The sequence below is a fragment of the Lissotriton vulgaris genome, chromosome 6, assembly GCF_964263255.1.
Source record: "Lissotriton vulgaris chromosome 6, aLisVul1.2, whole genome shotgun sequence".
Taxonomy (NCBI): domain Eukaryota; kingdom Metazoa; phylum Chordata; class Amphibia; order Caudata; family Salamandridae; genus Lissotriton; species Lissotriton vulgaris.
The window spans coordinates 1,062,081,745-1,062,094,737 of record NC_141694.1 but is presented as its reverse complement, the minus strand read 5'-3'; the positions used below and the strand labels follow the sequence as shown (position 1 = coordinate 1,062,094,737).

Here is a 12,993-nt window from a genome sequence, read left to right as displayed (position 1 = left end):
ACATGAGGAGTAGAGGAATCCCCCAGCCAGATTTGTGTTTTGCTGAATTCCTGTGAGCTGGGTGGGACACACAATCGAGGAAGAGACTACCCATTGCACTTCAAATGGCATCTCTTTGATTCAGTAATAGAACAAAGGAAGGGGCCTGTACACACCTCAGGAAGGAGAAGGGGCTGATAAAGGAATAATAAAGAGTAGGGCTGGGAGCCCAGGATCCACCTTTTGATGCAATAAAACTGTGGCTGAGGTATGAAATGTGGTCACTTCCATGGCGTGTGTTGTGGGACAATCAGCTTCGAAGTCTTTCCTGCTGCGACAGACAGCCTTTCAAGAGGAAAAAAGAAAAAGAAACTTGTACAAAAGAAGCAGAACCCCAACATAAAACTTCAAAGACCCAGACCCTAAATCACATTTGGTGTCTGGAAATGAACTATAAGAAGGGAAGGTTGAGACTCCAAACATGGTCATTTGCTAAGCAGATTTCTGCCTGGGACTGGGGGTAAATGCATGCTAGTCCTCCTGATGGGTGAGGGGGTATCATCCAGGAAAACCATGTTCACCTCCCCTGGAGCCTGGAAAACCAGCGACTGCCTGCTTGTGTGCACCGTGAGAAAGAGGAGAGGGTTGGAGAGAGCAAGGTCCAATGGGGACCCTACTGAGGGGATTCCTGAGCAAGGTATGAGGAAATGGCACTGATCGGGTCACTACACATGTGCAGGACCAATCCAGCGACCTTTGTATGCCAGAAGAGGTCCACGTGACCTGAGCCGTGTAGAGAGGGCCATAGAGGAAGAGCCGGGCCTGCACCACCTCATATTGGTAACCCCGTGTGCCAGAGTGCTGCACCATTGAATTTATTCTTGCCAGAGAGTTAAGACTTCTGTCCTCCTTGATCGGCAACCCTGTATTCAAGGGGGCGTGCGCCATGGTGTAGGCGATTGCACTGTAAGAGTCTGTGCCAAGGCCAGAAAGTACAGTGGCAACCATGTTTGCCAGAGTGTCTGCCGATACAAGCATTGCCAGAAGTTTTGGCCATTGACTGGAAAGAAAATTGCAGCTAGGACCTGAGGCTCGTGCTTGCACAACAAGACCTGCCCCTGACTGATCCTCCTGATAATGGTGAAGGATGCCCCAGATGAAATCGCACCCTCACTGGGCTCTGTCTGGAGCTGGAAGATAGAATCTTCCCTTCTCCCCCCTGCTTTGTTCAGAAGAGTGACTTATCTCATCTTCGCAGATTTGGAGCAGCTCTGATGGCTGGAAAAAGCCAGTAGCGCTGATCAAGGGAGGGAGCCTGCGCCTGCTGGATGCTACTGACTGCAGCACAAGCAGCCTGACTTCTACGATCAGGATCAGGACTTGGAAGCGCGCGCAGAGAGGGCACTTGCTGCATTGCTGAACGATTCCATACTGCAGGAGTAGGCAAGACTTGAACTGAGCTTGTGGGGCCCTGGGGAACCAGCTGCTGATGGTGCTGCAGCACTATAGACACTTTTGACTAATTCCTAAAAAGTCAACTGGAAACTTGAGTGTGGCCTACTAGTGAGCATTCCCTGGATGCGGCCACCAACCATGTTACACTGAACAGGTTGGTAAAGGGATTTTGCCTCACAAACTTCAGAACCCCAACCTCAAGGGGATTGTGTTATTGCGTATAAGGGTTGCTCTTCCTTTGAATGTGTAGACTTGAAAATAAAAAACTAATTTTTATTATAAAAGTGATTATTTGACTGGACATTGATTTATTGATAGTTCTGTGTGCACTATGAGTTACGAGTCGTGTTTACCGACCCTCCTCTTTATGGGAGTCTTTGACTGCTCGTCCACAGCTACCACTGACAGTCAAGTGCAAAAGGGGTACTTGACTCAATTGCTCAGGATCCATAGTAGGTCGGGCCTCGGGACATCGGTAGTAAAAGGCCTCAACCACCCCTGCGTGCACCACGGCCCTCGGAAAGGGGTCTGACAATAAGCAATACTGATTAATTGAAAGTAATGCTGTTGGCCATTAAAACACTGGGTCTGATTTATATATTGTTGGATGGGACACTCCGTCACACATGTGACGGATAACCCATCTGTCATGTCACAATTGCTGTAGGCGTTAAGCTGCTTGTATTAAGGCGTAAGGGATATCGCACACATTTGCGATAGAGTATGCTTTCCATCAAACACTAAAGAAGGCCCTAAGTACCAAACTCTTATGGCACACAATTGGACTGACTTTTTGAAATATTAGATATAAAAGACTGTACTTTGCACTTTGGACATGTTACCATTACCCATAACAAATGTATGCACCGTGAACAAAGCAGTGATTGTCAGCTTATCAGAAATTACCATGTACAGCATAAATTCAACATACCGTTCACCACATACATGTGATTTCATTAAACTACATCACATGAAATAACTCACAAATAAATGAGATACTGCATAATGTTGAAAATATCTAACTTGTAATGGGATTGCAAAGTCCACTGCATGGTCTAAACTCCTATCTGTGTCCTGAAAATATCGTGGATATCCTGTATGCTGTACAAAACATTCCATAGCCATTAATAAATTTGTTAGACAGTGAACTGGGTAGTCACCACTTTTTCATAGAGTATCATTTCACAAATCTATAAATAATGTTAAAAACTAAATCATACGATGCTCATTGTCCCCAAACTAATAACATAGTTATAGTTATTGTTTTGGCAAATACTTCTTACATAAGCATGCATTGGTACATATATTATTTTGACGTGTTATCATATTGAGCTAGTTAAATGCAGAAACTCGTTAGCATTGTTAGAATTGTTACAGAAACCATTGTCCAGGCACATAAATAACATCAGTGGTCACAAAGGTGATCAAAGCACCCCCTTGTCGCTGGTCTAAGACTACGCACCCCATGTCTAAGTCTGGGCAGGCCACGCCAATAGGGCTGTGCATCATGGAGGCAAGAAAATGGCGCACTTGCTTTTCTACTGAAAAGACCTTTACTGTTGAATCGGGGCAATCGTTGGTCCTCCCAACTTTTTCTGCGGTGGATGAGGTGTCGCCCATTGACCTCCTGAAGGTTCATACTCTTGGAAAAGGCCCACGTTGGTGCTACGGCTGATAGTATCTTTAATGGTCGTTGCAAATTTTGTATTGCTATTGACGCTGTTGCTTTCTTAAAAATCCTACCTTGTATTTCATTTCAGGAAATCAATCCCTCAAAAAGAAAAAGAAAACACGGCTCGGAAGAAAGGTTAGTCTTACTCTATAAAAAATACAGCTTTTGTACATTTTAACGGTGTGTTACTATTGTGTGTGTTTAAGTGAACTCAAGAACAGTAGAATTTCAAGTCATCCATGTATCTACATTGTATGAACCTTATTACTGAAAGTGTCCCTACAATTCCTTCCAATTAACCTCAGCGGTTGTCTCGATGCACCTTCTACAAGTGTGGGTGCATTTAAATCTGTTCATTTCTTTTACATGTTGTGGTTGAATGTGTTTGCTGCATGTAGTTATGCTTTTGGTGCACAATACAGGAGTATAACCGTGCTGTGCAGCAAGTGTGCTGTGTATATACACTGGGTTCCACTGTGTCTGCACTTGTACATTACATGGAGGACCTTGAGTTCTATTTTGGGAAGCTCAAGCCTGCCTAGTGGAAATCATGAGGAGTAGGGGAATCTCCCAGACAAATTTGTGTATTGCTGCATTCCTGTAAGCTGGGGGGACAAGCACTGGAAAATGGGAGAGCCAGTCTCTCTGTGCATTTGAAAGGGCTCTTTGATCCAATGATAGAGCACAAGGAACGGGCCTGCACACATAAAAAAGTAGGGCTGGGATCCCAGGCGTAACCTTTTGATGCGCATATCACTGTGGCTGAGATCCAGGTGTGAACTCTAACCCACAACAAGATTCAAGGGAGTGACCAGTCCGCTTCGGAGTTCTGCCTGCGGTGACAGACATCCTTCAGGAAGAAGAAAGGGGAAAGATGTCCATTTCAGAATAGCAGAACCCCAACATAAAACTTCAAAGACATGGCTATTAAATTGCATTTTGTGTCTAGAAAAGGACCATAAGTAGGGGAGGTTAAAACCCCCAAACTACTGAGCAGCCTGATGGGCTGTGTGGGGAGAGGAACCTTTGCAAGACTTCTGCCTGGGACCAGGAATTGGGACCCAGGCCTGTAGCCTCCCTGTTGGGTGAGTGGGCATCACACAGGAAACCCCAAAACACCTTCCCTGGAGTCTGGAGCACCAGCACCTGCCTGCTAGTCAAGACCAGTCTGCCTTATGAGGAGGAGGAGAGAGTGGAAAGAGCAAGGTGCAGGGGTGGGGGAGTGGTCGGAGGGGTGGGAGGGAGTGGTCGCCTATCGTGAGGACTCCCTGTGCGAGGTGTGAGGAATCCGCTCTTGCACTGATCCGGCTGTAGCCCGTGTACTGGATTTTTTCAGCAACCCCCGTGTGCCAGGAGGGGCCGTCTTGGACTGAGCCCAGGAGCAAGGGATGTATGGAGGGCTCCAGATCTGTATGAACTTGTGCTGGGTGGCCTTTTGTACCAGAGTTTGGGGCCAGCCTAAATATGAATGGCAGGTGAACGAACTCATGAATGCTGTGGCGGTGACCCCCTATTCCAGGAGGGACCGCCGGAGATGCTGAGGCTAAAGGTTCGGGTTGTCGCCTGGGACCAAGAAACTACTGCTGATACTCAGGCGATCTGACTCGTATACTGCAAACTGAACTGAAGGAAGCCAGAGGATCGAAGGACATTGTCGGAACCAGCAAATCAACCTTCCCTGGATATGGTAATCAGTGAATGGGAATATCTTTGAACCTGTTGTACTAAAGTTTGTTGGCTTGGGAGTGGCCTGGCTACTACTAGAGCCCCGACTATAAGGGGGATTTTGTTATTGCTTTTGAATATCATTTATCTTTGCATGTGTAAAATTAGAATTCAAATATAAAAACAAGTATTTGACTGGACATGGACTTATTGTTCGCTGCTTGCATGTTGAGTTTTGAGTCGTGTTCACTGACCTGTATCTGTGCTCCACCCCCACCCCTCCTTCCTGATTGAGAGTCAGGTGCAGAAGGGGTGCTTGGCCCAATTGAGTGGGCACCAAATGAGGTCGGGCCCAGGACATTGGGAGTAAAAGACCTTAGCCTCTATGTGTGGGACCAGAGACTTCTGCTTGCCCTGTGACTTACTGAAAGGGGTTCTAACAGCCATCCAAGTTTGTCATTTATGAACTGTTTATATCCTTTAGTTTCTAGTATTTCACCCTTTGTGCTTGTATGTTTGCACCCTTTTGTCACTATTTATTTGTGTTTTCTTTTTATGGTCTAATGAGATTTGTTTGTTATGGGAGGCTGTGAAAATGCCACTGTAAAGCAAGTAGCTTAGTCAATTTACTTTCATATAGTTTTCATCCACTAATAAGTAGTCTGTAAAATGGAGTTGAAGTCTATCAGAGTTATGACCATATTTGTGTTGCGAATCTGAGAGCCATCTTGCGAGGGCACTGCAGCAATCAAACCAACCATCACTGTGTCGATGTAATGGTAGATGGTTGCAAATCTCTAAGTCGGAGGTTGCAGGTTGTAAAAAAGAGAAACCAGTAGTTTGGGACAATGGATTGGAGACGTGAGTGATGTCTTGCAAAGGGTACAGAGACATAAAACATCTTCAAAGACAACGGGACAAAGACATGTGGCAGGCTTTTCCTGGTCATACATGCATGTTGCATACAGACCAGGTCTGACTGTATGCCAAAATGGGCACAATAATATAGTATGTGCATATTGGACCTAGAGTCTATAAAGCAAACTACCTATTTGAATGGTAATACTACATACCATTTTAAAACTCTTTTCTGACAATGTTTAAGTAAACTAGACCGAGAAGGACCTACTCCGAACTGCGTGCTTTGCTTGCAGTCCCTAGGCCATCTCACCTTTTACAGAATTAGCTTAGACCGAAGAGGCCTTCCATGCACTTCTGCAAGAGGGCATTTTTTGCATCCAGAAGCAGCAACAAATGTGCTGTGCAGGAGTGCCCCTTCGCCTCTCCATAGGAACTCATTGGAAGTTAAGCTACAAACGTAAACCAGAAAATGGAGGGGTTTCACACAAGGGCCAGGTGCTGGGGAGGACTTGCTGAAAGATTGTATTCCAACTGGAGTCACAACAGCAAAGTAAGGTACACAGGGGAAACTAACATGACTTGGCATGCTGTAAATTATCTAGGTGATAAATCCAAGTAATTCTATGACTGAAGATACTTATTAATAGTAGATAGGAGTAGGAAAGTGTGATGAGGCGTGTTTTGGGCTTTCCTCTTGGTGCTAAGAAGATCTCTCTGGGTGAGCCACCATCCCTGCAGTCCTCTCCCTCGCCCCAGAAGTGGAAGGTTTACGACAGTGAGGAGTTCTCTGTACCAATCCAGATTCCATGCCAATGTATCTGTTACCAATAATGGCTAGTGGTATGCCCTGAAGAACACCACTGTTGCACTAACTTGTACTGTATGGGTGATGGAAGGAATCTATAAAGAGACAACCATGTAGAAGATAATAGGAAGAAATAATGAAACATGGTAGAATACTTTAAAAAAATATATATATTTTTATTGTTTTTGCAATACGTAAATAATTACAGTCCAACAAACCCCCCCCTCCCACCAATCTGCCTTTGGTCGCAAATCCTGTCAGGCCAACAATGTGACATTCCCCTCTCAGGTGAGTACACAGCCATTTAGCCAACAACCCATAGCAGGGCAGGCGGCGATTTTAAAATGTCCACGGATGTGAACGCCAATGAGTTGCACCACACCCCTCATACAGTACGTCACCATATCTCATAGTGTAATATTTATCTCTGCCAAGCACGCCGATGCACCGTCACCCTCCTCCCGGTGGCAATCTAATGTCCCTGGTCCTCCACTGTGGTGTGAGAATCTTTTTTACTAGTCAGGTATGTCTGGTATAACCCCCAAAAGTTTTTAGGCCGACTAGTGGGAGGCAGCAACTCGCTGTAATTCTAGAACTGTATACAGCAATATAACATATCATGTGCCCAGCGTTTAGGCGTAGGTGCGGGGCCTCTCATCCAACAGCATGCCACTACCCTTCGGGCCATGAGCAGTCCCATGTCCACAAATCGCCGTGCGGCTTTGGGTAGCTTATTGGTGTACCCTAGGAGCGCTAGAGTGGGATCGCGTGTGAGGTCTATTTCTACTGTGTTACTTATGTCAGTGAAGATCTTGTCCCAGAAATCCCATACACCTGGGCATTGCCATGCCAGGTGTAGAAAGCCTGCGTCTGTGGCACAACATCTCTCACAGTCCGCAGTGTCACGAAGGCCATACCTGTGCAGTCGTGCCGGTGTGTGATACACCCTGTTGAGAAACTTGAAGTGCACTAGCCTATGTCTGCCGTTCAGTGATCGCTTCCTAGTATTAGTACAGTAGTATCTTCACATGTCGTCATCAATAACTATCTGTAAGTCAGTTTGCCATGCCAGTCTCGCTTTCGTGTACATGTGCTCCCTATGTGCCTGAGATAGCTTATATAGGTTAGACAGTCGTTTTTGGGGGGTCTCGGCTTTAATTACATACGTGAGTTCCGGAACTTCAGGCGGTTCTGCCATGTCCTCACCCAGCAGCTCTGTAAGAGCACAGCGCACCCTGTGGAACTGGAAGTGGGTCAATAGGGGAGTATCCTCACTACTTGTTGCTTGCTCCCATGTTTTGGCCACCCCGTCCTGGAACAGGTCTCCTGCGACTTTAACGTTAACCTTTTGTAGCGCATGGATCACCCCTTTTTTCTTTGATGGGAGGCAGCCATCGTGCCCAATCTACCGGCATTATTGGAGAGTATAGTAGTGCACCACCCTGCAGCTGCAAAATACTGTGCCACGCATGATTTGTTGCAGCGATTGAGTCCAGAATGCCAGTCCTTCGATCTACCGGTTGAAAAATTGTGGTCGGGAGCGAGAGAGGGCTAGCAAAGAGTGTTTCCATGCGGTCATGCGGAATACAGCCATCACCGTGGAGCCAGGTGTGCAGATGAGCGGCCTGGGCTACTCTGTAATAAAGTTCCAAATCGGGGGCACCGAGCCCACCCATGCTATGAGGCAATGTGAGTAGCGTCCACTTGGCTTCTGGTTGTTTCCCTGCCCATGCCAATTTAACCATGAGTTGCGTTAGTCGTTGAAAAAAGGACTTGGGAAGCACTATTGGGATTGACATGAATAGGAACAGTAATCTAGGCAGCACAAGCATTTTCATCATGGATATCCGTTCTAGAAGGGAAAATGGAAGGCTATACCAGACTTCAACATCGTCCTCCAGCTTGCTGAAGGCAGTTCCATAGTTTGCTCCAAATAGGATCTCCGCATCAGTGTGGAGTTGTATACCCAGGTACCTGACTGTGTCTGTAGTCCACTGCAGTGGATATTCCATTTCGATATTCTGCGTTATAGGGGTAAAGGGGAAAGCCAGTGACTTCGTCCAGTTCACCTTCAGGCCCGATAGGGCTCCGAAGCGGACCACCTCTCTCAGTACCGAGGTTAAATTGTTGTCTGGGTCGCGGACGTACAGCAAAGTGTTGTCAGCGTACATGGACACCAATATCTTGTATGTGGGGAAGCCTATACCTTCATTGCCATGGTATTCTCGTAGCGCATAGGCTAATGGTTCAGCAACCAGGGCGTACAGGAGGGGCGATAGCGGGCACCCCTGTCTGGTGCCTCTGCTGATGGGGAAGGAGTCCGTGACCAGGTTACCGAGTCTAAACCTGGCTCGCGGACATTTATACAGGGCCCCTATCATCTGGAGGAATGGAAGCCCTAGGCCCATCCGCTGTAGTACCAGTCGCATAAAAGGCCGTTCCACTGAGTCAAAGACCTTTTCCATGTCATGGAACACTGCTAGTGCCTTCCTATCCTGCCGAACATTTTGTATCGTGCCTAGAACCGTGCGAATGTTGTATACTAAGTTCCTACTGGGGATGAAGCCAGCCTGTTCAGGTGCAACTAATTGAGTCGCCAAAAGAGCCAGATGGTTAGCCAGAACTTTAGCAAACAGTTTAGTGTCGACGTTTAGTAGTGAAAGAGGTCTATACGAGCTACACTCATCTTGTGGCTTGCCTGGCTTTAGTATCGTGACCAGTAGCGCCTCCCTCATTGATTGCGGCATACTGCCCTCTACGCAGATGTCATCGAAGAGCGCAGAGAGGTGTGGGTTTAATTTATCCTGGAACGCCTTGTAAAACCCCACTGTGAGGCCATCTGCTCCCGGTGCGCTGCCAGCTCACATGCTCGCCAGAGCTTACGCTATTTCGTCCTTCTCTATCGGGAGCATCAGGAATTCCCTGTGTGTGTTAGTCAATGTAGATATATTGATGTGGTCAAGGTAGTCAGTGATATCGTCCTCAAGGTCCCCACTTTTGGACGAGTATAGTTCAGTATAGAAGGCCTTGAAGGCTTGTGCTATATCTGTTTCTTCCGTTAGTACCGCACCGTCCCCCGACTTTATTTCCGTGACTTGTTGTCGTCCCCTTTTCCCGCTTAAGGTTCTGGCCCGGACTGAGCTGGTTCTCTCTCCCTCCCCATATGTTCTAACCGTTGCGTACTTTCCCAGGTGCGTCACTTCCCTGTCCGCTTCTTCATGGTATTCAGCTAGAAGTGACTTGATCTCCTCCACTATCGTGCTGTCCGTTTGTCTGCTCTGTCTCTCCTCCAAGGTGGCCAGTTGACACCCAAGGTCAGCTAGTCTCTGTCTAATGGACTTGAGTACTCCCGAGTGTTCAGACATTGCTATGCCCCTGATATATACTTTGAATGTTTCCCATACAATCTGGAAGCGGTCTACAGAGCCTACGTTGGTCTCAAAAAACACATCAATGGCCTCCGCTAGTTCTCCTCTGAATGCCGGGTCTAGGAGGGAATAAGGAGGGAATCTCCATGTGAAGAGCGGGATGGCCTTACCCGGAATGTCCAGCACCAGTAGCACCGGCGAGAGGTCAGATAAGGTCCTAGGAAGCACCTTACAGTCCCTAATCTGCCCTACCCTGGAGGCGGATGCCAACCAGTAGTCTATTCTGGTATGGATATCATGGTAGGTGGAGTAGTGAGTGTACCCACCCCGCTCTGGGTTTCTGATCCGCCAGACATCCTCCAGACTCATACTGGTGATTACACTCCTCATTGCCAAGGCAGCCTTCAAGGGTCTACGGGGTGGGCCAGCAGATCTAGCCAGTGTAGGATCCAGAACCAAATTGAAGTCCCCTCCCCACAGTATACAATCAATGTCCTATTGTCTGGCCATGGCAGCTAGGGCTTGAAAGAAATCAGGAGAGTCATATTTTGGGCCATAGCCGTTAATTATCACAAGGTCTATACCAGGTCCGATGCATTTGGAGATGACAAATCTGCCTGCTATGTCTGCCCGTAGACTTTGTAAGGGTGGTTTCGATTTCGTGTTCACCAAGGTAATCACTCCCCTGGCGTGTGATGAGAAGCCTGCCGCTGTTATATTGCCCTCTAGGCCCCTGCTGTGTAGCATTCTACTGGTCATAGGAAGATGGGTTTCCTGCAGCAGTGCCACGTCTATATGTTGGCGCTGTAGGTAACTAATGACCTTTCTAACTTTCCGGTAGTCATTCAGACCGCGCACGTTCCATTTAAGTGCCCTGAGTTTTGGTGTGCATGTATTGTAGCCATTGCTAGCTGTGCCAGCCATTGAAATAAAGTAAGTGTATCCTAAGAGTGGATGTCCTATCTGTGTCCAAAATCTTTAGCATGTCAAAAGTCAGATACAATACCCCCCCTTTATCCACTGAACAGTCCCAACCCAACATCCCCGTAGCCCCCCCTCCCACAACAGACCACCCCCAACAAGACCTCGCATGAGTGACCCCCTCACCCGACCCCCAAACTTAATACCAAACTGTAGAACCCCCCCCTTCGGGCATTCAAGGTGCATTGCGCGCCGGGCCGAGGTTGCCAGGCAGCAAACAAATGGGTCGGTTTCAATGCTTGCCGCTGGCCCCACTCCAATTACTCGCTGCACCATACAACTACGTCGGCTAAAATGAAGATTCTGACATTATCACGTTGACTGCACTAGCCACAGGAACATATCGTAGACATCATCTCTCACCCTCCACGCTTATCCAGACCCTGCCTGGGCCGACTACTAATTAACAACCCCACTAGGCAGTCCAGGCACATGACTCATGCATCAGAGTTATCTCACCCACAGACAGTTCCGTCGGGTCGTCAGGTCTCGGTCGAGAAGTCCTAGTCAGCCCGCTGACTCAGGAGTGTAAAGGATGCCATCTTCAATGTCTCCTCTGGAAGAGGTCCAGTCTATACGTTGTATATCTATAAAACCTCTCGTCTCCACATGTAGGCAAGAGGGCAATGTCATTCTTGCTCGTCCAGTTGGCTTCGCCGATCTTCGCTATCTGCCTGACTGCTGGTGTCCCTGCCGTGTTCCCTGGACCACCCCTTTAAGGCCTGCTGTAGTGCTTTAGGGTCTGTAAAGAGGTGGGAATGCCCCTGCCGATTAACTCGCAGTTTTGCAGGATAAAGCATGGCATAATCCAGTCCGAGTTCCCGGAGCTGTCTCTTAAATGGTGCGAAGTGCCTGCGCGCCTCCTGTACCCTGGCAGTGAAGTCAGGATATAATGAGATTTCCGAGCCTTCAAACTGTAATGACTTCTTATCTCTGGTTAGCCGGAGGACCACATCCCTGTCTCTGTAATTTAGGAGCTTGGCAATAATGGGACGCGGCGGGGCTCCCGGGCCTGGACGAGGGCCCAGCGAACGGTGTGCACGCTCAACTATGAACATTGGTGAAAACACGCCTTCCCCCAGCAAAGTGACAAGGAGCCTCTCAACGAACTTCTTCATGGGGCCAGTCTGTGTCGTCTCCGGAACCCCTGTGATGCGTATGTTGGAGCGTCGCGAGCGGGCCTCTAAATCTTCGGTCTTCTCTTGGAGCGATTGCATACGTTTCTCTATTTTCTTATGGTCCGAGTCCAGTTCCGTTTGTGCCTCCTCAACTTCCGTGAGGTGTCTTTCGGACATGTTTAAGCGTTCCGCGTGTTTGTCGACACGTTCCGCCATGCGGTCCATTCGGTAGGTGAGGGCATTTATCTTGGTGCCTATTGATGACATGCTGTCCTGTAGGCCTTTTTCCATGGCTAAGAGCATGGTTTTAATGTCCGAATAATCTGAATTGCCGGCTCCATTCGTTGAGACGACTTTATCTGCCACCTGGGATTCCGGGGTCTTGTTGCGGCGTTGCTCGAATGGGAGCTTGCTCTCAGTCTTGTCATCCTTCCCCATGTTGTCGAAAGGGGAGAGGGGCCAATAGCACAGACCGCGCTCGGGCGGTATCCCTCGGACTTTGCCAAGTTGGGCGCGCAGTGTATGGCTGGGGACTTTCCAATCACACCCCGTCTTGTTGTATCACAGTATTGTTGTGCAATCTACCCGGGGTTTCCAATTTCCGTAATGGCGCAGAGCAGGCCTGGCACTCAATAGGTGACGCCGTCGCTGTGGGCCCCCAAGACGCAAGGTCTCAACTCACCGCAAGACCACACCTAAGCGCTCTGGGCAGTCTATGTCCCTCAACACTGAAGCTTGTCAGCATGACTCACCCCAGGTTTACAGGCGGCAGTAGCGTCGTCACCGTCGCAGTATTTCTCTGGGCGCGCTATCTCACTTGGCATGTCCTGGGGTCCACGGTGCGAGAACGGCCCCAGATCGGCTCGCTTATGTGGCTGTGGGCACGTGTCCCTCTGTATGTAGCGCCGTTTCCGCCACTGACCCTCCGGCTATACTTCACCCAGACCGGCAGAGCGTCAAACCACTAGGTCGTCACCACGCGAAGGCTGCGGTGGTGGTAGATATCCTGCACTCGTTTTGTGGATTACCGCCTGGGGACAGTGTTGCAGGCGTCTCAGTTCAGCCCTTCGCCCAGGCTGGAGATGTGCG

The 12,993-nt window shown here is 48.3% G+C and overlaps 1 protein-coding gene across 1 annotated transcript in view; it reads left to right on the top strand.

Annotated features, from left to right (window-relative positions):
• Positions 1–12,993, top strand: part of FSAF1 (40S small subunit processome assembly factor 1) — a 138,534-nt gene that overhangs the window by 118,286 nt on the left and 7,255 nt on the right. The window contains exon 6 of the mRNA XM_086927132.1: positions 3,195–3,241. Coding sequence (XP_086783258.1) covers positions 3,195–3,241 — 47 coding nt within the window. The remainder of the gene's footprint in view (positions 1–3,194; positions 3,242–12,993) is intronic.